This window comes from Agelaius phoeniceus, chromosome 3, assembly GCF_051311805.1.
Source record: "Agelaius phoeniceus isolate bAgePho1 chromosome 3, bAgePho1.hap1, whole genome shotgun sequence".
In the NCBI taxonomy this organism is placed as follows: domain Eukaryota; kingdom Metazoa; phylum Chordata; class Aves; order Passeriformes; family Icteridae; genus Agelaius; species Agelaius phoeniceus.
In genome coordinates, this window is record NC_135267.1 from 8,029,746 (window position 1) to 8,052,176 (window position 22,431).

At 39.5% G+C, this 22,431-nt stretch overlaps 1 protein-coding gene across 3 annotated transcripts in view; it reads left to right on the plus strand.

Moving 5' to 3' along the window:
• HACE1 (HECT domain and ankyrin repeat containing E3 ubiquitin protein ligase 1) overlaps positions 1-22,431 on the plus strand; it is a 52,881-nt gene that overhangs the window by 19,626 nt on the left and 10,824 nt on the right. For 2 of the 3 annotated variants that reach the window (XM_054629861.2, XM_054629863.2), the window contains 9 exons: positions 1,789-2,035; positions 7,008-7,345; positions 8,440-8,508; positions 9,153-9,240; positions 10,460-10,571; positions 10,654-10,751; positions 10,939-11,026; positions 11,620-11,769; positions 20,984-21,180. In XM_054629861.2, coding sequence (XP_054485836.2) covers positions 1,789-2,035; positions 7,008-7,345; positions 8,440-8,508; positions 9,153-9,240; positions 10,460-10,571; positions 10,654-10,751; positions 10,939-11,026; positions 11,620-11,769; positions 20,984-21,180 — 1,387 coding nt within the window. The remainder of the gene's footprint in view (positions 1-1,788; positions 2,036-7,007; positions 7,346-8,439; positions 8,509-9,152; positions 9,241-10,459; positions 10,572-10,653; positions 10,752-10,938; positions 11,027-11,619; positions 11,770-20,983; positions 21,181-22,431) is intronic. The other variant, XM_054629862.2, reaches the window with a different exon arrangement.

A 22,431-nucleotide genomic window follows, 5' to 3' on the forward strand; every position in this document is an offset into this window, starting at 1 on the left:
GATTTGTCTATTGTTTAGTTCAAAATTATCTAAAATTGTCTCTTGTAATGCTTCTAGCAAGTATCCAGGAGTGCCACTAAATTTTTTCCTGAAGACTTTGGCCTTGAGTACAAGCAAAGACCCTGTTTTACTTAGCATTATCTTCACCAAGTATTCCCTTTTTCCAAGAAAATAATTGACATGTGGCATGATTTGGTCTTGCTGGTGCAGGTTAGGACTAGATGAATGTTTACAAATGTGCCAGTAGAAGTTTCAGTAAACTATCAAAAGCCCTCTAAGGTTTTTTCTACATGTGTGGGTCCTTATCCTGGGCACCAGGAAATTTCACCAGGAAAACACTGCTGCTAAGACATGATAAACCTCACTTGAAATGTTAGAAGGTTTTATTTTTTTTCCTCTTTTCAATAGTTAACTTCTTGAGTTAGCTTAGCTTCTTTTATTCATAGATTCTTTTGGTATATAAGCAAAGATTTTACAAATGCTAGCTTTTAGCTGTGATGTGAGCTTCTGGTAACACAATTGTAGACTGTCAGTCAGGGGATTTTCTTTACCTTTAACTTAACATTCTTACTGTAGCACTGTTTGCTTTCTCTGTTCCTTTCTTAAATTGATTTACTGAATACTTACCAGGTTAAAGTATAAATTGTCACAAGAAAGTTGTGCTTTGTATGGTAGTTTGGTAGAATTCTTAGTACATTGCTTTTAAAAGGTAACTCACAGTCATTGAAATGTAGTGCTGAAAACAAATAGGTATTTTGCTGATGACATTGGGTGAATGAGATCATAATAAAGCTATGCTAGCTGTTACAACTAGCTATGTTTTAGCTTTGTGTATTAACAGATTTAATTTCAAAAGATGTTTACAGCACCCTATAAGATGTCAATTTTCTGGTGTTTACTGATCTGTCTGGGAAGCATGCTTTTAAGTTGCAAGTACTTTAAGGATAGAACTGAGTATGTGCTCACTTCTATAGTATTTAAAAGTTAGTAGGTTTTGATAGAAAAATAATTAATTTCTTGTAGTTTGTTATGCATTCAAAACAGAAGAATTCTTACTTCTTGGGGTTTAAGAAAGAAAACCTAGTTGAGTTTGGTGGAGAATGCTCTGCTTGTGCATAAAGTAATGAATATCTCATATTTTGCACTGTTTTGGTACAGAGTTCAATGTTTGCTGGTTCAATTAAGGAGACATAAAACTTTTAGTGTATTTGTTGGATAAATAAATCACATAGTAGTGGTTTTGTTTAGTATCTTTTAAATTACATTTTTCTTGAATAGAAAAGTGGTGTCCTTACCATCCTGATCCCTTGTCTGGTTGAGGTAGCTAATGGGCATCTAGAATAATAGCTGGTGAGGGTGGGCTGTGGCAGCGTATCTGATCAGTCAGTAGGCTTTTACTGTTGGATGCTTTCTTTTCTGGGTTGAGAAACATTTTCATCTGGATATCCCAGTTTGCTTCATGCACTGAGATCCTTAGGAAGTTGGATTTCCTCCCAGGGGTTCATAAGAAGTGCATTAAAAAAAAAAAAAGGAAGTATTTTGAAAGATCTGAAATTTGCTGTTCTTACTTCTAGTTAAAGTTACCTCTACATGTTAGTAAAATCATAATGCTTACATTTGACTTCTGGGGCTGGTGCAGGAAATAAAAGTTAGAATTTTCTAAGGTTTGAAGCTTAGGGTTTTTTTGCAGCATATGTATCAGACCCTGCCTGACATTGCTTGCTCCTTATTATACTAAATTGTTTCATCTAGGAAAAGAAACTTAAACATGCCATTTTTTTCCCCCAGCTTGTCAAGTAATTATGAAGCTCAAATGAAGAGTCTCTTAAGGATCGTGAGGATATTTTGCCATGTCTTTCGCATTGGCCCATCCTCTCCCAGTAATGGAAATGACATGGGCTACAATGGAAATAAAACTCCAAGAAGTCAGGTGTTCAAGGTCAGAAAAGTATATGATGTTGTTAGGAAGATAGACGTTAAAGAGATGAATTTCACAAAGCATGCATTCATTAATCAGACATCTCATGAACAGGAAGTAAGTTTGGTTGATGTTCCCTTTTTAAGTTAAACCTACCTCCTTCTCCTGTATTTTTTTCCCACTGAATGAATTAATTTAGCCACTGATGCACATCTCATGTTATGATTTCTGTTTATTTCTCATTTAATAGATTGTTTGTTAGGTGTTGAAGGTTTAGCTACCCAGATAACCTTGGTAAATTTTGTTTTTACTTCTGTTAAGAGTATAGTAATATCAAAATATAGTGATATTAATATAATAGATTATATTAATGTAATTTCAAAATGGTAGTTGGAGATACACAGATGGACTGCTGATCAGTAAGCTTTATCCAGCTTCACAAGACAAATGGAAACAATTGAATTCTTGATCTGTTTGTTGTTCTCACTGTGATCATGAAATCTTTTCCCCAGTTGTTCTTGGTTTTTCTTATTACGTGCTTTGAAACATATCAGCTCACTACTACCCTTGCAAAGTTACTGATTTATTGCTGCTTTCAAACACATGATTTGGTAGTGGCCATTTAGAGGCTTAGTTCCTGAAGGTGTTTGGTACTTTTATGTTTGTTTATTAATGAATCTCTCTGTAGAAAGTCAAAGATTGCCTTTTTGTAAAGATGCCCCAGTTTCTTGTGTGCCACTCAGTCTTCATTGGATATACAACAGCCATATTTTTCACAGCACCTAATAAAAAAGAACTGCAGGGTAATTTTTCTTATCCCATCTTACTCCATACTCTTACACAGCACAGCTCATACCAAGAAATTTAGATGCCAGTAATTGAGGATTTTTCTTTCTTTTACATTTCTTCCACTGTGTTGTGAAAACAGTATTTTGAAATTGCTGCAATTATTTGATGATATATGTTCATCAGGTTACTTCTAAGGGGTTTTAAGACAGAGCTATATTGATAAGATTGTGGAAGATGATACTCTTTATTCCTGTTTATTCAGTGAAGTATCTGAGTTTTTGTTTAAATTTCTTCTCTTGGAAGGAAGAAAAAGAGTAGACTGTTAAAAACAAAAAACATGCAAGCACAAGTGTTTGTTCTTCTGGTAGCACAATAGTTTTAAGAACAAATTGATTTATATAATGAATATAAAACTAGTACTTGAGTCTGAACAAAATGTAATGAGTCTGTACAAAATGTAATGCATTGTACAGTGTGCAGTGTAATAATTATCCTTTGGAATTGTTCATCAAAATAGGGCAATAATGTGGGTTTAACCAGAATTCTGTTTTTAAAAAACAAAATAGTATCTGTTTTGTTTTTTAAAAGCTGTACTCAAATCACAAGAATTATTTTATTAAAGGTAGCACTTTCTAACAGTTTTCATGACAATTGTTCCAAGAATACCACATTAAATAACAAGCAGATGTTAAACACACTTCATACAAGAATTGTCTCCAGTAAGATATTCTGCTACCTAGCCCAAAAAGGAAAAAAGGGAGGTTTCCTGCTTTTCAACTCTACATAATTTCAGAAGTCAGTATGAAATAAACAAGAACATTCAACTGCAATTTGCAAAGGAAGTGGTATATCAGTAAAATCACTTATCTGCATGTCCAAATTACTTCACATGATACAAGAATTTTCTTAAGTTACTGTGCATTTAAGTCTTGTGCAGTGGACTTATATTAAACAATTGCCACACTTGTCCCAGAAAATATCAGTAATTCTTTCACACTTGTGTGAAAACAACATGTATGTTTATAGTAAATAAGCAAGATGTATACTACTGTTCCATTACCTAACAAAACAAAAATTTCAGGATGTTTAAAAAATTATTATTGCAATTATTGTAATTTATTTAGAAGTCTTATGAGTGAGGCAACCCTGCAATAGGGTAACTGTTGTGTCCATGGTATTTTAAAGGTTGATTTAAATTTCAAACTCAGAAATATAAAAGTGCTGATGAGAACTTAATTTTGTTTGGGAATGGGCACACAAGTCTGGCACTGCTAAGTTTATCTACAGTTGTGGTTGGTTTAGTCTGTTCTTCCCTGAGTTTAGAGTAGACTGGATAGTAGGAGATTAGATATAGTGCTGAGTGAATTGGATGACTTCCAGTTTTCTCTTAGTGCTACCTTTCCTTCTGCTTTTTTGGCCTTTCTTTGAAAATGTGCTTTTGATGGTCTTTTTCACCTTCTGGGAGGAGATAAAAAAGACCTGACTTTTTGTAATGCTTCATTAAATTTTTCTGTATCAATGTACTGATTGAACCTATTTTGAAGAGTTGTCACTGTAATGTAGCTGGGAAGGGATTAAAAATGTGAATATTCTTGATCTGAGCCTACAGGGGAATGTTATTTCTTGATGAGGTCAAGAAAATCACAGGGCTGTCTGTGCTTTCGTGGAATCCCCTCTATGGGATTCAGCATATCCAGATGTTTTAAAGTGGAAGCACTAGCTAATGATAACACATTCTCATACTGATCCTGAAAGATACAAAAGAATCATTGAATTTTGTCTCCCAAGCCTGAAACAAGCTGCTAACTCAAATGAGATCTTCCCAGTGAGAAACTCTGAGTAGTAATTCTTACCAGGTTTACGCTTGTTACTTTTCCACGTATGGCTCTTCCAATTCCTGTTCAGTGTGATCGCATTAGGGAAACTTGCTGCAAAATTTCTCTGTAATTGAACAAGGTTGGGAAGTGCTTAATGTTTTTTCCTTGTTTCAGATACTGTTCTTTTCTAGAATTGAGGTAACTTCTCTGCTGTGACAAAGTCACTTCATGGATTAGTGATCTCCTGCACCCTGTGTCTTAAAAAGCTATCTGACATCTGCCAAAAGATTTTGCTTCAGTCTTGCAGTTTGAATATGGATTTGGTTACTGGTCTTGCTTTCTAGATGAGTAAAGAGGAAGGCATTGCATAGGTAAATTCTTGCATTTGGGAGGTAAGGTGTGCAGCTGTAAAAGCTTGGTACTCCATCAGACTTAGCTATATAATTCTAGAGAAACTTTTCTTCACTGTGAAATATGACAACTGTAGTTTAAGTGGAGGTCTTTGTTTAATGTGAGGTTCATGGTAAGAATTAACTGAAGAATGCTGACTAGTAGCTTGAAAAAAACATTGCTAGTGGTTTGATTGAATAGGTCCATATGCCACTTGAAAAGGTCAGTCATGGATGACAACATGAAACGCTGACAGTCATGGGTATAGAGGTGATGGGCACTATTTAGAAGTGTTTTATATCCTGAAGTTGGACTAAAAAGAAAGAATATGAAATGTTTAAGCTGCTGTGCTTGACTAGACTTTTAAATGAGTTTATGATCAGGAGCTGTGAAGAACTAGCTTTGGAAAAACAAATTGGGTGGATAAGTTCTGAAAGGTATGCTAAATCTGTTGGAAATAAAAGATGAAACACAAGATAGTGGGGGAATATGGTGTCTGGCAAGCTAAACATTGACAAGTTTGAGGGAAAAAAACCTAGATTTTAGTATTCTAGTAAATAACTACCTAGTTTCTCCTGAGTTATGGGGTGAGAGTACATCTGCATTTTAATTCTTCTGTGTATTCAAGTAATCCTATTTGCCATTAGAAAGTTTCTTTATGTTATGTTTTGTGGTAAAAGCCTGGCAGATGGGTCTTGGGAGGAGGATAACTTGATCCTTTATGGCAGACATTTATGCAGAAAATGCTACCTGTGCTGCAGGTATTCAGATCACCATCTAGAGAAATGTGTGGTCACTAGGAGCACAAGCATTAAGTGAGTCACGTACAAAGTACTGAGCAAAGCCTACCAGTATTAGAGATCAGGCTGGCTTCCCCCCACACTTCTATTGGGAAAAAATGGAAGCATAGTGGTAAATTTTTGAATTGTAAATTTCAGCAGAATCTTTTAATACAGAGCTCTTATGAGAAGTTATTTATTATGTATTGAGAGCATGTCAACTATGAGGTGCAACTGACAGTGCTCCAGATATGGATGCTCCAGGTACAGATGCTGTGAGCAGCTCTTTATTTTCAAAAGCAACCTGAGAATATGAGAACATAACTCCCAGTGTTTGCTAAGTCTTTGAATGTTTTCTGTCTTTGATGCAGCAGTAACATATGGAAAAAGTAATCCATGTAGAAGTTCACTCTTACTTCTGGAATGCTATGAAGTACTTGAGTCAATTACCTCGCTGTAGGATTCATATCCCTGTGGTCACTACACTGTGGGCTTGTGAAACACCATTAAGGGGCCCTTGTGGATTTTACTATGCTCATGAGAAAGCAACAGGTCTTATCCCTGTTATCCCTACTTAACCTCTGTAGTAGGCCTGCAACTCAGAGTAAATGTGTAATGGGTGAATTGTACTGGATTTCAATTATATTGGGGTTTAGCAGGTGGTAGTAAAAAAAGCATGTCTTTGTTAAAGTAAAATAAAATGTATAGCCTTATAATTTGATATGGAATTCTGCCAATATTGTTTCTATTTAGTAAAGCTAGATGTTAGTGACCCTTACTCTGAATCATCTGAGATACTATCAAAATGAGCTGTATGAGCTCACATTGTGCATAAAGCACATTCTTACTAGACATGAACCTGAATCTGTGTGGTGTTGTCTGGGATTTCCTCCATCTTCTTGGTAGAGGAAGCTCCTTTGACCCGGTTTTTCCTAAAGAACTGACACTCTCTTACTCTAGAAACTGTGTGTTCCTGTTTCCCTGCTTGGCTGCAGTGGTTAGGCAATAGTGTCCTGTGTGAAGCCAAACTTTGTGATATAGTTCTTCTGTAGTTCTTTCTAAATGAGTTTTTCTTTCTTCTATCTTCTGCTTGATTTTTCTTCTATGTGAAATTTTCTCTTTGTGCTGTTTGGCTACAAGTGCAGAACTTTTTATGAGTATTTGCCTCTTATCTCTAACATGACCTCTAAAGGATCACTTAAAGCTTTTAAAATGTGCATGATATTTATTTTCCTTAAGGGGATTATCACATTATTAATATTATCTGATGTCAGCATGTTTCTTTTTGTCTGTTTTTTCATGTGTTTATTGCAGCCGCTGGAACTGCTCTGGCATTCTCTGGATGAATGGCTTGTTCTGATAGCCACAGAGCTGATGAAAAACAAAAGGGACTCTGCCAACATTACTTCTATTTTATTGAAGCAAAAAGGACCAGATCACCAAGATGCTACTTCTGCGCCTTCTTTTGCCACTGCAGGAGCTGAGGGAAGGAAAGAGCTGTCCACTGATGCTGTTGAGTTAAAAACATATGATGTTGCTGGGAAGCAGGAAGCTTGTGCTGATTGTCAGGATGTTATCTCCATGACAGCAAACAGGCTAAGTGCTGTCATTCAGGCCTTCTATATGTGCTGCTCCTGTCAGATGCCTCAGGGGTAAGGAGACAATTCATTTTTCTTACCCAAACTATTACCATTTTAAAATCATACATACATTCTTGGAAAAATGTTGATACTGACCACATTGTATTAGTGACAGTCAAGGCTTTGCTGTTTAGTGCTTTCACTAGTTCAGTTATTTGAATGCTTTTTTTTTTTTTAATGGTTCTAAAGGCACTGCAAGTTTTCTATAGTGCTGCTGCCTATGAATGTAGCTGCACTGGGGCACATTTTGTTTTGAATGTCTAATGGCTCTTGGTAATCATGTAGTATACTTGTAGATAGTAGGATTTTGATATTTTGAAGCTTAGCTGTATTTGCTGAATATTTGCTGAATTAACCCTGAATTTAATGTGATTATCCAACAAGAAGAGCTATAAGCTCAGAAAAAAAAAAAAGGGTTATCTTTGTGTATGAAAATGATGGCTGGGGCAAAACTTACTTGCCTATATGATATATAACAAGGAGAGTTCAGTCTCAAAGTAATGCTCACTTGGAATCCTGTCCCAGGTTGACAAACATGTAGTTTTGTGTGGAACATGCAGTTCAGCTTAGGTAAGCCTAACATCATTGAGGTCTGGTTTAAAAAGGAAACAAGTGCGACCACTTGTAACTGAGGTCCTAGTCCAAGATTGTTATGGATTATATTTATGACTTTTATGGATTATATTTATGACTAGAAGATTAGGCAAGTATGATGGTATTACAAGCTCCCTGAGGAATCTGGAAGCAAGGGTCCTACTACATGTCAACTCTTGATTATTCCTAATCACAATAAGGGTTTTTCTTTCTCTGCCAAACTGAGTTGAATAAAAACTTTCAAATTGGCCAGTAATATTTGTTTATTTATTTATTATTGGGGCATAGTTCTCTGTGGATGTTCTGGAAGATGATTGGTTATTGACATTTTTGCCTTTTCTATTAGTTCGTTATGAGATCTTAATGCTGTTGAATATTTAGGTTCATGATGACTAATTAAACAGCATCGGTTTCTATTTGTGTAGTATTTATTTAAAAAAAACCCAACAATTTATGTAATTCAAATTAGTTTCGATTGCACTAACCAAAAACATCTTATGATTTTTGAACAGGATGACATCACCTCGTTTTATAGAATTTGTTTGTAAACACGATGATGTCCTTAAGTGTTTTGTTAACCGGTAAGCTTCAACAAATATGGACCTTGTAGTCCACCCCTCTGTTCCTCCCCAGCAATAATTCATTTTTTTCTTCTTGCTGAGATGTATTTTTAGATTGTTGCTGTGATATATGAACAATATGCAGTTTAATGGTCTTGCTGAACTCAACAGTGTAGATTAATGATTCAGAGCTCAGACGTAAATGAACTCTTCTGCGTATTTAAGTGATCTATTTGTAAGATTTGTGAACAAACTCTATTTCACAGAGCAACAGAATAATTTGATGAATGGATTCTTTCCTTATATTTGTTCCAAATAAGGCCTTCCCTTTTAAGGTCGATGAAAACTTTGATTCTTCCTCAAATGTGTGATGACTTAAGGGAGTCTAAACCCTCTTTGTACAGTTGGCTGTTTCCAGAGTTTCTCTGGGACTGACAGGTTTATAACCTTCCTTCGGTGTGGGGAGCTGCTTCTAATCCTCCCATGTTTAAGAGATGAGGTAGTATAAGTTGTTTGGGAACAAGAGTTAGAAAAAAGTGATAAAATAGAAGAATCTCATTATCTTGTCTATACGGTTAATTGCATTGTTTCTTTATGTAGGCTTTTTGCATGGTGAAGCATTATTATTAAATCTCTAACAGGTTTCTAACCTATTTTTCTTTCAGAAATCCCAAAATAATTTTTGATCACTTTCATTTTCTTCTGGAGTGTCCTGAACTAATGTCCAGATTTATGCACATCATAAAAGCTCAGGTAAATGTCAGGAGGTGCTTAGTTACAACTTCTGTGAATATACAAAGCATTTTTAAAAAAAAATAATATTTAAAGAATTTCCATTTGGGAAGGAGGAAAGAACTAAACATGGCCTCCAGTGCTTCTGAATCTATAATGTGGAAAGATCATATTAAACAGACATGGCAGCCAGATTTCTGTATTCATAATTCTCTAAAATACATGGGTGAGTCCATTTGAGATAACCAATGCTGGATGTGTCTTACAAGTCCAACTTTCAGTTCAAGAGTGAAATTTCTCTTTGTAAATCTACTTGTGCACATCTAATAGATTGAACTTTAAAATGCTTTACTTTCCCCTAAATGACTTTTATTTTGAGACAAACCAGAGGATAAATACATCACTATTACTTGATTTGGTTGTAGTTAGTGGTAGCTCCTTTAATGAAACACCATGTTGTCTTGTTGTCTGTTCCAAGAGCTTTATTTCCTAAGATGTGAACCATACTGTGCTTTTATTTTTAAAGATAAATTGCTTTTATTAATGCAGTTTTATTTTTGGGACATGGTGTAGGCGTATTGTTTATTCAGTCTTTCATTGAAATGTGTGTTTGTGAAACTCAGTACCTATGAGTAATGCGGAGACCCCGAGAACTGATTTCCTGTTTGTTAGATCAACTCATGTACCTGCTGTGAATTGCAGGGGATGAGAAAGGCCATACTTGTGTCATATCTGTCTCAAAAGAGTTGCAAAATGTCAATATAAACACTGAGTCAAACAACTTAGAAACTTCTCACCTAGGAATTGCTTTGTAAGGTTTCTGGTTCCTCTGGGCTGTTTTATATTGCCAGTGAACCTTACTGCAAATAGGGCTGGTTCATATCACTTGTGCTTCTGTGCTCAGCTGCGGTTGATTATCAGTAGTTTTACAGAAGCCAATGACTTATTTCTTATCTAAGTTCCTTCATGCTCTCCCCTAACCTGTAAGGAGTTTTGTGCTATTTTTCTCTTCTGTGGAAAACTTAAATAGCTATTTCTGGATAGCTGGTGGTCCAGTCTTTCTGCAAGCACTCAAGTGCACATCCAGTCCTTTCTTCTTCCCAAAATACTGTATAGCATGCTGGGGTGACTCTGTACATCTCAAAAATTAATTGAGAACTATGCATAACCGTTTGCTTAGGGGAGAGGAATTATTCAGGGGAATGCATGTGTGTAATATGGTTTGCACCTTGTTTTGTAGCCATTTAAAGATCGCTGTGAATGGTTCTATGAACATCTGCACGCCGGGCAGCCGGATTCAGACATGGTGCACAGGCCTGTCAATGAAAATGACATACTTTTGGTTCACAGAGGTATTGTGTTCTAAATGGAATTAGTGTGTCTTTGAAAGGTGATGAATGAAAATGAAAAAATTAATTGGTATTTTGTATTTAGATTCTATTTTTAGGAGTAGCTGTGAAGTTGTGTCTAAAGCAAACTGTGCAAAATTAAAGCAGGGGATTGCTGTGAGATTTCATGGAGAAGAAGGAATGGTGGGTAAAAGTGCATGGAACTTTTATGTTTTTATGGCATTTTCATATGGAAATATTAACTCTCATTCACAAGTGTGGTTTTGAGCTAAAGCCTACTTTAAAATTACTTAAAAAGAAATGTGTTACTCAGCATAACTATTGAGTGAAAGTTTTGTGTACTAATATGATTTATTCTCTTGACATGCAGGGACAGGGTGTGGTGCGTGAATGGTTTGATATCTTATCCAGTGAAATAGTTAACCCAGATTATGCCTTATTTACCCAGTCAGCTGATGGTATGTCTCTGCCCTTTTTTTTTTTTCTTTTCTTTCCTAAGTTTAGGGTGTCATTTTTTATAAAAGCATTTCTATAATCCAAAAAATCTGTGTAGAGGCACAGATTATTTCATGAAACCTAAAAGGAGAGGTTCAGGTCTGCCTGTTTGAAGTAGTCTTCTCCAAGGAGGCCTGGACTGAACTGTCTCCTGCCTGCTGGAGACAAATGAGAGGAAGTAGATATATTCTCATCCTTCCTTTGAGCATGTTCACAAGTTGACAGAAACCAAGCCCATTAGAGTGAGTAAAACATGTGTATAGCAATACAGTAAGATGGAGGACCAAATTTAGCAGTTGGTAATTACCTTTTTGTTGATGATAATTATTTTAGAGCAGTGCTTTGGAGAATGGCTAAGCAGTATCAGTGTAATAAGATGTTACATTCTAAGACATTTCTTTCTGACATCTTTTTTGAGTAAGTGAAAAACCCCAAACAGACTTTCAAAACTCCAAGAAAAAACTCTTGCAGTGTTTTCAGATGCTTAGAGTATTTGATAAATAAAATCTTAATTAAAAAAAAAGTAATGGAACATGATAATATTTTTGTTTTGTAGGAACAACATTCCAGCCAAACAGCAACTCTTCTGTAAATCCAGATCATTTGAACTACTTCCGTTTTGCAGGCCAGATCCTGGGGCTGGCTCTGAATCACAGGCAGCTGGTGAACATCTACTTCACAAGGTCATTCTACAAACATATTCTTGGTATGGTTTTATTAAAATCCTGCTTCTTAGTCATAACAGTTGGCTGAGTAGTACACTTTTTCCTTTTTTATTTTTGTGTGCGTTAAAAATGAAAAAGCCTTAGAAATTAGTGTCTAGGTAGTCTTTTATGTACATCAGAGTCACAGCAATTCTTTGCATCACAATTGTGAAGTTCATTTTCTCTTCTGCATAGTGTCATTCTGGAGAAATAAAAATAATTGTTCCCTAGTTAACTTCAGATAGACAAAGTTGAGAATGTTTGTGAGCTCTGGCAAAAAGCCATTGGGCATTATTGATCATGTCTGAAGTTTTTCACTTTTGCAATGGTTTCTAAAAAGGAGAAGCCCTACTGTTGAAAACCTCTCTACCTATTCCAACAAATACTACTTATTTCCCAAAACAGGGTGTCAGAACTAATGCAGGTTCATCCTGTCTCCTTAATGAGAGAAGTTAATTGATATGCTTTTACTGTAGCATTCAAGAGGATTGGACAGACGTTTTTATAGAAATATAACTTTTCTAGTAGGATAACCTCTGTTAGCTGGTGGTATCTGTGCTCTAGGGCTTTTCTCTGCTCTTCTTTAAGAACCTTTGTGCCTCTTGATTGCTGAACAAGATGCCCCTCTTCTGCATTGTCATGAAAAAACTTCTCTTGAAAGAAGATGTGATTCCCTGTGCATTCTTGTAACTCCTCCAAGTACATACATTTATTTGCTGTTGCATGCAGAATTTCCTTGGTGTTTAATCACTAATATTTGGAAGTATAAGATAGCTTGATGGTTTTTGTCATCGTGTTGTCTACCTGCAGTCTTCCTGTGATCTATCCTGAGTCCTGGACAGATTAACTCTTAACCTCAGGTTTGCTGTTTATCTTCCCTGGAAGTGTTCAGAGAGCACTTGCAGTTCATTGAAGGTGCAGGCTCAGTCATCTTATCAGTCATCCTGTATCAAGATCTTCTTCACAGGGGAGCATATTTTACTCTTCTCCCTCAGTGTTGCTTTCTGTGAGAGTGACTATGCTGGGCAAGAGCCAGTGGAGCGCAGCCAATCTGCAGCACCATGCTGGCAATGCTTCCTCAGGCTCCCCTAGTCACTGATCTTCACACAGGAAAGTGGTTCCAAAGTAGAGGTATCATTGCACAGTTTGGTGCTGATTTAAACCTTGGCCTCTGACATCAAGAGTGAGTAGAAAAATCATGAATGATTTGGGTTTGAAGGGATCTTAGATACCTTGGGCAGGGACACCTTCCTCTAGACCAGGTTGCTCAAACCCCTGTGTAGCTTGGTCTTGAAACACTTCCAGGAATGGGGCATCCACAGCTTCTCTGGGCAGCCTGTTCCAGTGCTTCATCACCCTCACAGTAAAGAAATTCTTCCTAATATCTAATTTAAACTTACTGTCTTTCAGATTTAAACCCTTCCCCCATGTCCTGTCACTGCTTGCCTGTAAAAAGTCCCTCTCCAGCTCTTTTGTAGGTTGCCTTCTGGTACTGGAAGAGTGCTTGAAGGTCTCCCTGGAGCTTTCTCTTCTCCAGGCTGAAAAAAGTCCAACTGTCTCAGGCTTCAGACTTCACAGGAGAGGTGCTCTGGCCATCTGATCATCATTGTAGCCTCATCTGGAATTGCTCTGACAGGTCTATGTCCTTATGCTGGGGCCCCAGAGCTGGCTGCAGTACTCCAGATGGGGTCTCATGAGTGTGAGGTAGAAGGGCACAATCACTGCCTTTGACCTGCTGGCCATGCTGCTTTCATTGCTGTGAATAACACTCACAGGCTAATTTCCTTGTGAGATATTCACAAAAAAGAAAATCTTATTTTTCTGTTGTTCAGTGTTACCTTGAGAATAGTGAAGTGTTGTTCTTGTCACCTCTTTTGGAAATGGCTGCTAGTGATTTTGGGTTCCTTACTGGTTTTGGCTTGTGATGATATGCTTGATTGCTGATTTCTGAATTGACAAGATGGCCTATTACTTACTTCTTTCTTTTTTTTTTTTTTTCACTTTGCTAGAATAAGTATTGCAAACTCAGCAGCAGTCATTAAGTCATTAGTCTCTGTTAATAAGGTCTAACTGGTCTTAGTAAGGTCTTGTCATTCCAATATTCTGTTTTACAGGCATCCTGGAACCTTCTAGAGGTTTATACACATTAAACTTGTTTAAGGTCAAAATGCTCACAATTCTTTATCACTTCTTATTACTTATCAGAGACAAAGAACTGGAAAAATTATGCCTCCACTTCTCAAAGTAGTTGCTTTTTCTGCCTCAATCACTGTGATTTATTTAAACCTTTCCAAGGCCTTTTCCATGAACTTTGCACATCTCCTATCTTCTTGTTTAAGGAATCAGAGTTGCTCAGCAGTGAGTGCTCCTGAGAATATTTGTTTTATTTTTGCTAGCTCTTGTTCATGTCAAATACAAGTTATCTGGTTATAGACATAGAAATTCCCTTTAGCTTCTTGTCAGGCCTTAAATAAAGGAGTATGAATTCTCTTGCAGTCTAAGACTATTTTCATTCCTTTGGTTTTTCACCTTGCACTGAGATCCTTATTTTCTGTAGTGAAAGTATACCCATCTGCTGATGGCACTGAAACCACCAGTTGTGTGCTAAGCCCTTCTGTGTCTGAGGAGCACTGTGAATCTCTTTCAGAGAGGAACTCCTCTTTTTAGCCAATAGACATGATGTGGAAGTGACTTAATTAGAAGCTGAAACCTGTATGAACAAATGTTCATACATTTCTTTGAGGCTCAGGTGGGTGCATTACCTTTTTCCACTGTGGTGAGTTGGGATCTTCCTGCAACAACATCTGGTAGGTGAGGAAAGATCATTAACATATAGCTGATGACTCAGCTAACACACAACAAATGTGCTTTATAAGGTATTAGGTATGTAGTGTGCATGATTGTTTTTGTGTGTGTGCTGTGAAACCAAACAGTGTCCATAGGTCTGCATGTTTATTAAGGCTGCACTCTATTCCAGATGTAGTACAGCGAGAAATAGTCAGAAATTAGTAAGACCTCTTAGGTTTACTTTTCTCACACTTCTTATCTATCAGCCTTGTGCTTAAACTGGGGAGGAGCAGATGGTTTCTCTAGTGCTGTTTTCTAGTTATTTTGTATTTCTTTACAGATATGGTTAATTTCCTGTTAATCTCTACCTTCAGCTTACAAAGACAGCATATACATTCTTAACTTCCTATCTACTCTTGCATTCTACTCTTTAGTAGAAAGTAGTCCTTGAAATGGCATAAACAAAAGTGAAAATTCATTTCTGGCTCAGTGTATTTTGAACTGGAGGCTTTAAATCTTGAATAATTAATAATCTTGTCTCAGAACTTACCTGTATCTCTTGGAAGTTCTGTGTTGCACAGAACATACCTGCTTCTCACAATTATACTAAGATAGACTTCTCTTCAAAGGGGCAGGGGCCTCAAGGGTATACAAGAGAAAGATAGATACATAGTATTTTCTGGGATTCAAATTTTTCATTATAAATCTGGTGGAATTTTTTTATAGCTGCCTGCTTGAGTCTATTCATTGGTAAAATATCTGCCAACCAAATGACTGAGCTTAGTGCTTTGGTCTCCCAACATGCTGACTATGAGTGTACTCTCATCATAACACGTGTTGAGTTTCTTCTCTAAAGGAGCCTCCAATTCCTACTTTCAGTCTTCTTTTCCCACATTTTGCACATATCCCTCAGAGACATCATTATTTCTACATTACATGTATCAAATGCTTGCTAGTTAGCAAAAGTGAAAGTCCTCTGGAAACTACTAGACAGCTGTTAGCTTTTTTATTTTGAGAGAGGTGGCAGTGATATTTAATTAGTAAGTTATCTTTCTCCTTAACTGGCATGTTGATTTTATTTGAAAAACAAGGCCTTACAGCTGTGTACACACCATTGCACTGCTTGTCAGCTCTTCCAGGGAAATACTGTAACATTTTTTACACTTGGATGTTTTGCAGTGGCTGCTAACCTTTGAATTTTGTGTTTCTCTGGGGTACTGTATCCACAATCTGTCGGGTTCGGCTGTCTGTCTCTGCCCCGACACGGGTAGGGTGGTTCTTTGGTGGGCGCGATGCAAAGGACGAGTCTGGACTCTTCAGCTTTCGGTCTTCAGGTTGTTTATTATTTCTTATCTACAAAAATTTTCTGTCTGCCCAACAGAGGTCTGATCTGCAGGCAGTCACAGGCACTCTCTGACCACCCACGGGGCGGTCATGTCTTTTTATACTAAAACCTACGTATACAATATTTACCTTTATTTCCCAATGCTTTTCGCCCATGTTGGCAAGTGCACCTTCACTAGAAACCAATCTCTAAGTGCCAACATCATCACAGGAGATGGAGGACAAGAAGAAGAAAGAAGAAGGACAAGACACGCCCCGATCTCTCCATCTTGTCTCCATAACCCCCCTGTACCAAAAACCTTAAAGTCTATATCTCACCCTCTAAATGTGTCTCTTTTACACCTTTTACTCTAAAGTGATTCTCTTGTCCTCAGACTCTTGTTACTTCTGTGGATGGATCAAAATCAAGCCACCAAGCACTCTTGGCAACATTCCAGGGTTTTCGAGACCCCCAAGGGTTCTCCTGGCATCTCTGGACATCGGGAACGATGTGCTGAGATCCCACATCTCCCCCTTCTGTTTGCACCAAGAAGACTTCTTTGGCAACTTGACTCATGACACGTCTCACACACATAAAGATGCATGGGACGATGAGCATGAGGACTAAGAGTATTATTAAAATATAAAATCCCATTTTTAAAAACCCTCTCCATAAGGGAGAAAGATCAAAAAATCCCGCCACATCATCAATCCATGACCCAGTGATCTCGCCTAGTTTCTTTATACTGTCTTTTATATTTTGAATGCTTTCATGAATTGATCTCGAATGATCTGAGAGATTCATGCAGCACATCCCCTCAAACTCTTCACATCCATGTCCATGAGCGAGCAATAGATAATCGATTGCTGCCCTATTTTGAAGAGTTGCCTCTCTCACACTGCTTATATCTTTTAACATGTCACTCAAAGCAAGAGAAACTGATTGAGCATGCTTGCTCAACCAACAACCCATGTGGTCCAGTTGAGTCAAGGCCACCCCCGATGCTGTCTGAGGTGAGAAAATTGCTGCTGCAATTCTCCTTGCCTTGTCCCAGGTGTATACTTCATCATCACAGTCTGCACTGTAATGTTGCAAGGACCTTTTCTCTTTGTGTTTTTGTTCTCTCAACACTTTTAAATCTGGTGACAACATTGAAATCCTCCCAATGCTGCATGGACCTCCTTTGGCATTTGCAGGAATGCCGTGCCAAATTCTGTCCCCACAAATTAAAAACAACCCACGTGGCAATTGCACTGGGACCTGGATTGATCCTTTGGCTGTCGTCACAGTGTGATTACACCAAGCTGATGCATTTCTATAATATTCATGATTTGGTGTGACATCAATGCTATTGTTCGTCCTTGACACATTCGAATTTTCAAATTTCATGCATAGCTCCATTGTTGTGGACCCAAAAATTTCCAATTCCTGCGGTTCAGTAGAAGCCACAGGTAAAAGATGTGTCCACGCACACCATTCATTCACAGGATCTTTGATGACCTGTGAAATCTCCATTGGAGGATGCCCTGGAATTGGCCATTCGCCCACTGGCAACCCAACCATGCATGCCGTGAATGGTTTCCCTGGTTTCGAATGTGTCAGGCAGATACTTTCTAAATTTGCTGCCTGGGCTAATGTTTCCCAAACATTTTGTTTCGGCTGACTGACTGAGCTGGCATTGAGGGTTGAGTACTTGAGCGTTTCTTTTGAGTGGAAGGGGTTTGAACCATAGGGATTGAGGCTAGAGGCATCGGTCTCGGAGAGGGGATGGAGCCCCGGGATGTCGAACCCCGAGTGTGGCCCCTCCTTTTCGCCCCAGACGTCACAGAGGATCGGACCCACCCCCGACCTCGCTCCGCCGGCACTTCCTGCGCATGCGTGCCTTCGGGGACGCCCCCTGCCTCCCCTGTACTGACGTCACTGTCTCCGTCCCGCTCCACCTCCGAAGTCTCCTCCCTATCGTCTGTTCCTGCCCCTCTCTCCTCCTCCTCTGACGCTGTATCCACACCCCCCGCCGAAGCGCGCAGCCCCCTCCCCGCGGGTGCCCCCTTTCTCGCTGCGATTCGAGCCGATCTCCGGGTCCAGACTTCCGGGTCTGACGTCACCACCGCGCGTCTCCTGCGTCCCTTCACAGCAGCTCTCCGGAGCTCTGCAGCTGCTCCGTCCTTGCTGCCCGTGTCTGACGCTCCCGCGCCGGTTTGAGAGCTCTCCCCGGCCACTCCCTGAGCCTTGCTCGACCCGCGCGTCTTTGGCACCGCTCCAAAGGCGACTGTCGCTTTCGGCGTTGCGCTCGCAAGAGTCGCATGGAAACCCGTGTCTCCCATTGCCTCCCCGCCCCCCCCGCCGGCCGCCGCCGCTTCCGCGCCCCCGCGCCTGCCGCGAGAGAGCGCATCCCCCCTCCCCGCTTGTTCCCTTTGAACCCCCCTCCCCGACTCCGCCACGTTTTCCACCTCCTCCCCCCCTGATTCCTGCGAATCGGGACAGTACACTCCGGAAGGGTGGCCTGTCTCCTCGATGTCGCTGGGAGAAAACTTTATTTCATCAGGAAGAGGAATGGTATCATCAGTGTCTGAGTCGGAGTCTGAAATCCCTGCACTCTCTGTGGTTTCAGGGTGCTTTAGGGTTCCCTTGGGTTTTCGGGATGGTGGGACTGAGGGCAATGACATTTCCCCTTGTACCCTTTTCTCGGGCACCTTTTCCCCCGGGCTAATTGAGATCAGAGCCAATTTCTGCTTGGAACCTTGCTCTGCTCCCTCCGCCCCTCTGGGACCTGCAACAACTTGTTGCCTGGCTGACCCCCTAAATTGAGTTGAGGTCGCCTCTAACATAATTCTTGCTGAGGACAGCAACTTTAAGGCTGTTTTATCCTCATTGATGGCTAGAAAATATAGGTGTCTGTTAACTTCTTGCCAAAAGCCTACTTCAAATAACAACCTTGTTTCGGAGTACGGGTAATTACACCGCACCCACAGCAATAATTCTCTAAGCTTTTTCTTTGGGATCCCCTTAGTGTGTGTGTCTGCCACGCCCTGTAGGTCGGACAGAATTTCTATTTGTTCCTGGGAAAGTGTACCCCCCATGTTCTTAATTCTTGACCTTCTCACCGAATTCCTGTCGTCAGAGCAGTCCGGAGGCTCCTGGTCTCTGGCCTGCAGGTCACAGGAGATGGATCCGGAGGCACCTTTCCGATTCCGATCCGGGCTGTTCTGCTACGAACTTTCTTCGGCTGAGGTGGAGTGCGATGTTTTCTGCGGCTGCTGCGTTTTCAGAGTCTCCTGGCTGCTTTCTGGCTGTTTTCCCAAGGAGTTATCAGGCTCTCCTGGGAATGAGTCCAACTCGGGAGCTGCCCACTCGGTGCTTCAAGGCTGTCCCTGTGCAAGTGGTGCACAGCAGAGCTCACCGTGGCTCAGCGAAGGCTGCTGGATGCTGCTGGATCGCCGGTCGCTGCCGAGCTGCTCCCGGGTCGCTGCCGGGTGCCCACCGGTGCCGGTGCCCACGGGGTGCCCACCCAGGGACGCCAAATGTCGGGTTCGGCTGTCTGTCTCTGCCCCGACACGGGTAGGGTGGTTCTTTGGTGGGCGCGATGCAAAGGACGAGTCTGGACTCTTCAGCTTTCGGTCTTCAGGTTGTTTATTATTTCTTATCTACAAAAATTTTCTGTCTGCCCAACAGAGGTCTGATCTGCAGGCAGTCACAGGCACTCTCTGACCACCCACGGGGCGGTCATGTCTTTTTATACTAAAACCTACGTATACAATATTTACCTTTATTTCCCAATGCTTTTCGCCCATGTTGGCAAGTGCACCTTCACTAGAAACCAATCTCTAAGTGCCAACATCATCACAGGAGATGGAGGACAAGAAGAAGAAAGAAGAAGGACAAGACACGCCCCGATCTCTCCATCTTGTCTCCATAACCCCCCTGTACCAAAAACCTTAAAGTCTATATCTCACCCTCTAAATGTGTCTCTTTTACACCTTTTACTCTAAAGTGATTCTCTTGTCCTCAGACTCTTGTTACTTCTGTGGATGGATCAAAATCAAGCCACCAAGCACTCTTGGCAACATTCCAGGGTTTTCGAGACCCCCAAGGGTTCTCCTGGCATCTCTGGACATCGGGAACGATGTGCTGAGATCCCACAACAATCCATAGTGTGCTAAGGCTTCTCCTAATGGGCACCCTTATGACACTGCACAGTGCATGGAAGATGGTGAAGCAAGGACAGTACTTCCCAATAACTTGCTTTTCCCTAAACCTACTGCTACCCTCACCCCCTGTCCCTTTTCACAGATATTGTATCTGTCTTGGTAGCCCTGAAGTATCTATCATGCCAGAGTTAAAATAATGGAGGTCTGCTTTCTTGTGAAGAGGGTGGCTCTCTTGCATATCCTAGGGTCACTTTTTTCTGGGCCCATTTTCTCAAATGTGCTTGAGTGCCATGCCTGTGGAGGGGTTTGTAAATAGGCACTTTCTGTTCCTGGTAAAAGTCAGACTTCTAGCAACTCTCCTTTTAATGCTTCTAAATTACTTGCAAGTTCAGTTTGAAATGTAAAATTCCTAAAATAATAATTTTAAACTGTATCATAGATGTCATTTCAAATACGATTATAGAGAAGAACACTGAAGAGTAATAGTTTTCTGGGTATAGGAAGGTTGTCTCCCCCTCACCCCCTAAATAGTGCTCTGAGGGAAAAGATAATATTACAGAGAAATCTGGTATTTGCATTGCTAAAATTTAGGTAGAGAACTTTAAGACTTTGTAGGAAACATTTAACGTTTTGTGTTCAGAACGGGTAGATGCTTTTACTGAAATCCATTAGTGAGCTAAAATGGTGCAAATTGGTTTTTCCAGAGTGGTATGTCATGTGCTTCACTAGGAGGAAAAACATACAGAGGAAACTTGATTCTGTAGTATTTTAAAAATACAGTGTGCACAGTTCTGCTGTAGATAGCAACAGTGCATCCCTTTTTCTCTTTTGCTATTACTGCATTATTCTGGTTTCTCTCTAGAGGGCAATCTTCTACCATGTATTAAGTTAGAATCCTTTTTACTTTTCCTATTTATTTGAGCAGTTTTGTCTCTTTGTTTGTTTTTTTTTTCCTAGGCATACCTGTAAATTATCAGGATGTAGCATCTATTGATCCAGAGTATGCAAAGAACTTGCAGTGGATTTTAGATAATGATATCAGTGATCTGGGTTTAGAGCTGACATTCTCTGTTGAGACTGATGTGTTTGGAGCAATGGAAGAAGTGCCATTGAAGCCAGGGGGTGCAAGTATACTTGTTACACAGGAAAACAAGGTGAGTGTACAGGTTTATTCAGAAGATGGTAGTATAGTACAAGCCATTGGACTGACTTTTTCAATAAATGGAAGCACGAATGGTATACCTGTTTTGGAGAAAATACAAAAAGATTGCAGTTGCCAACACTCTTTTCTCTTTTTCTAAGTTAGCATGTTACAGAAATAGTACTAAAATTTTTTAAAATAGTTCAGATTAGAGGTTGTTCTTTCTGACAGAACTGTGGAAGGAAAATAGGATCAATTTAAATGAAGGATTTATTTTGAAAGTTACAAATATTCCTAAATTTAAGTCTTGGGTATATATATACCAAGGAAGTAGAGCAGTAGCAATTGCTAAACATAAAATTATAGGTAATGTTGCAAAGTGTGCTGCCTGCTAGGCCGGTCTGTAGCACTGTATTGCTCTAATTAAAATGCAGATAATGGACAGAGTAAAAGTCTGCAGGAAGATTCTTCAGCCATTTATGAGTCACTTGATGTGTATTGAAATAACCTACTTAAAAAATTTACTTTAATAGTAGCAGGTTGAAAAGCCCCTGATTCCTCTGCAGCATTAATTCAAAAAAAGAAATACAGGAAAACACAGATAGATTTGAAGATTGTCTAGAAATTATGATAAACACAAGTCTAATTGAATCCTGCAGTTCCTGACTAAACACTTCTGAGTAACATCAGGAGTGTCATGGGGTAGACCTGTATTGTTTTTATAACATTGGCTCTTGGTCCTGATGTCTGCTTTGTGTTTTGATTTTTATTTGTGTTGGGCTGGCTGAGCCTGTTCTCTGTGCTCAGTAAGCATCTGGCTTCAGGAGTGGTGCAGCAGCTGCTGCCCTGGGGAGCAGCCACTTGGTGTCAGCCTTTGTTGCAAGGACATTGGAGTTTGTGTTGGAGCAACTGGCACTGGATTCTTGTAGCCTTAATCCTCATTTTCATTAAGGCAGAGTGTCATTCCAATAGCAGGAATACATCTTATTAGCCTGGTTCTGCACTGGTTCCTGCAATACAGTCACTTGTGAAAGAATACAGATGGTAAAAGAAGTCTAATGGTGAAGGTAGTGGATGCTTAATTTCTTTATTATCTGTTGGAGAAAGCAAGAATGTTGATTCTTGTGTCTGGTCAGTCTTAGCTTCTCAGTATATAAAAAAGGTGTATTTAACATAAATTGTAGTTTCATAACAACTATTTAAAACTTGTTTTCAACTAACATAAAATTAGAAGTTTGCCCACATGAGGCTACTACCTGTTAGC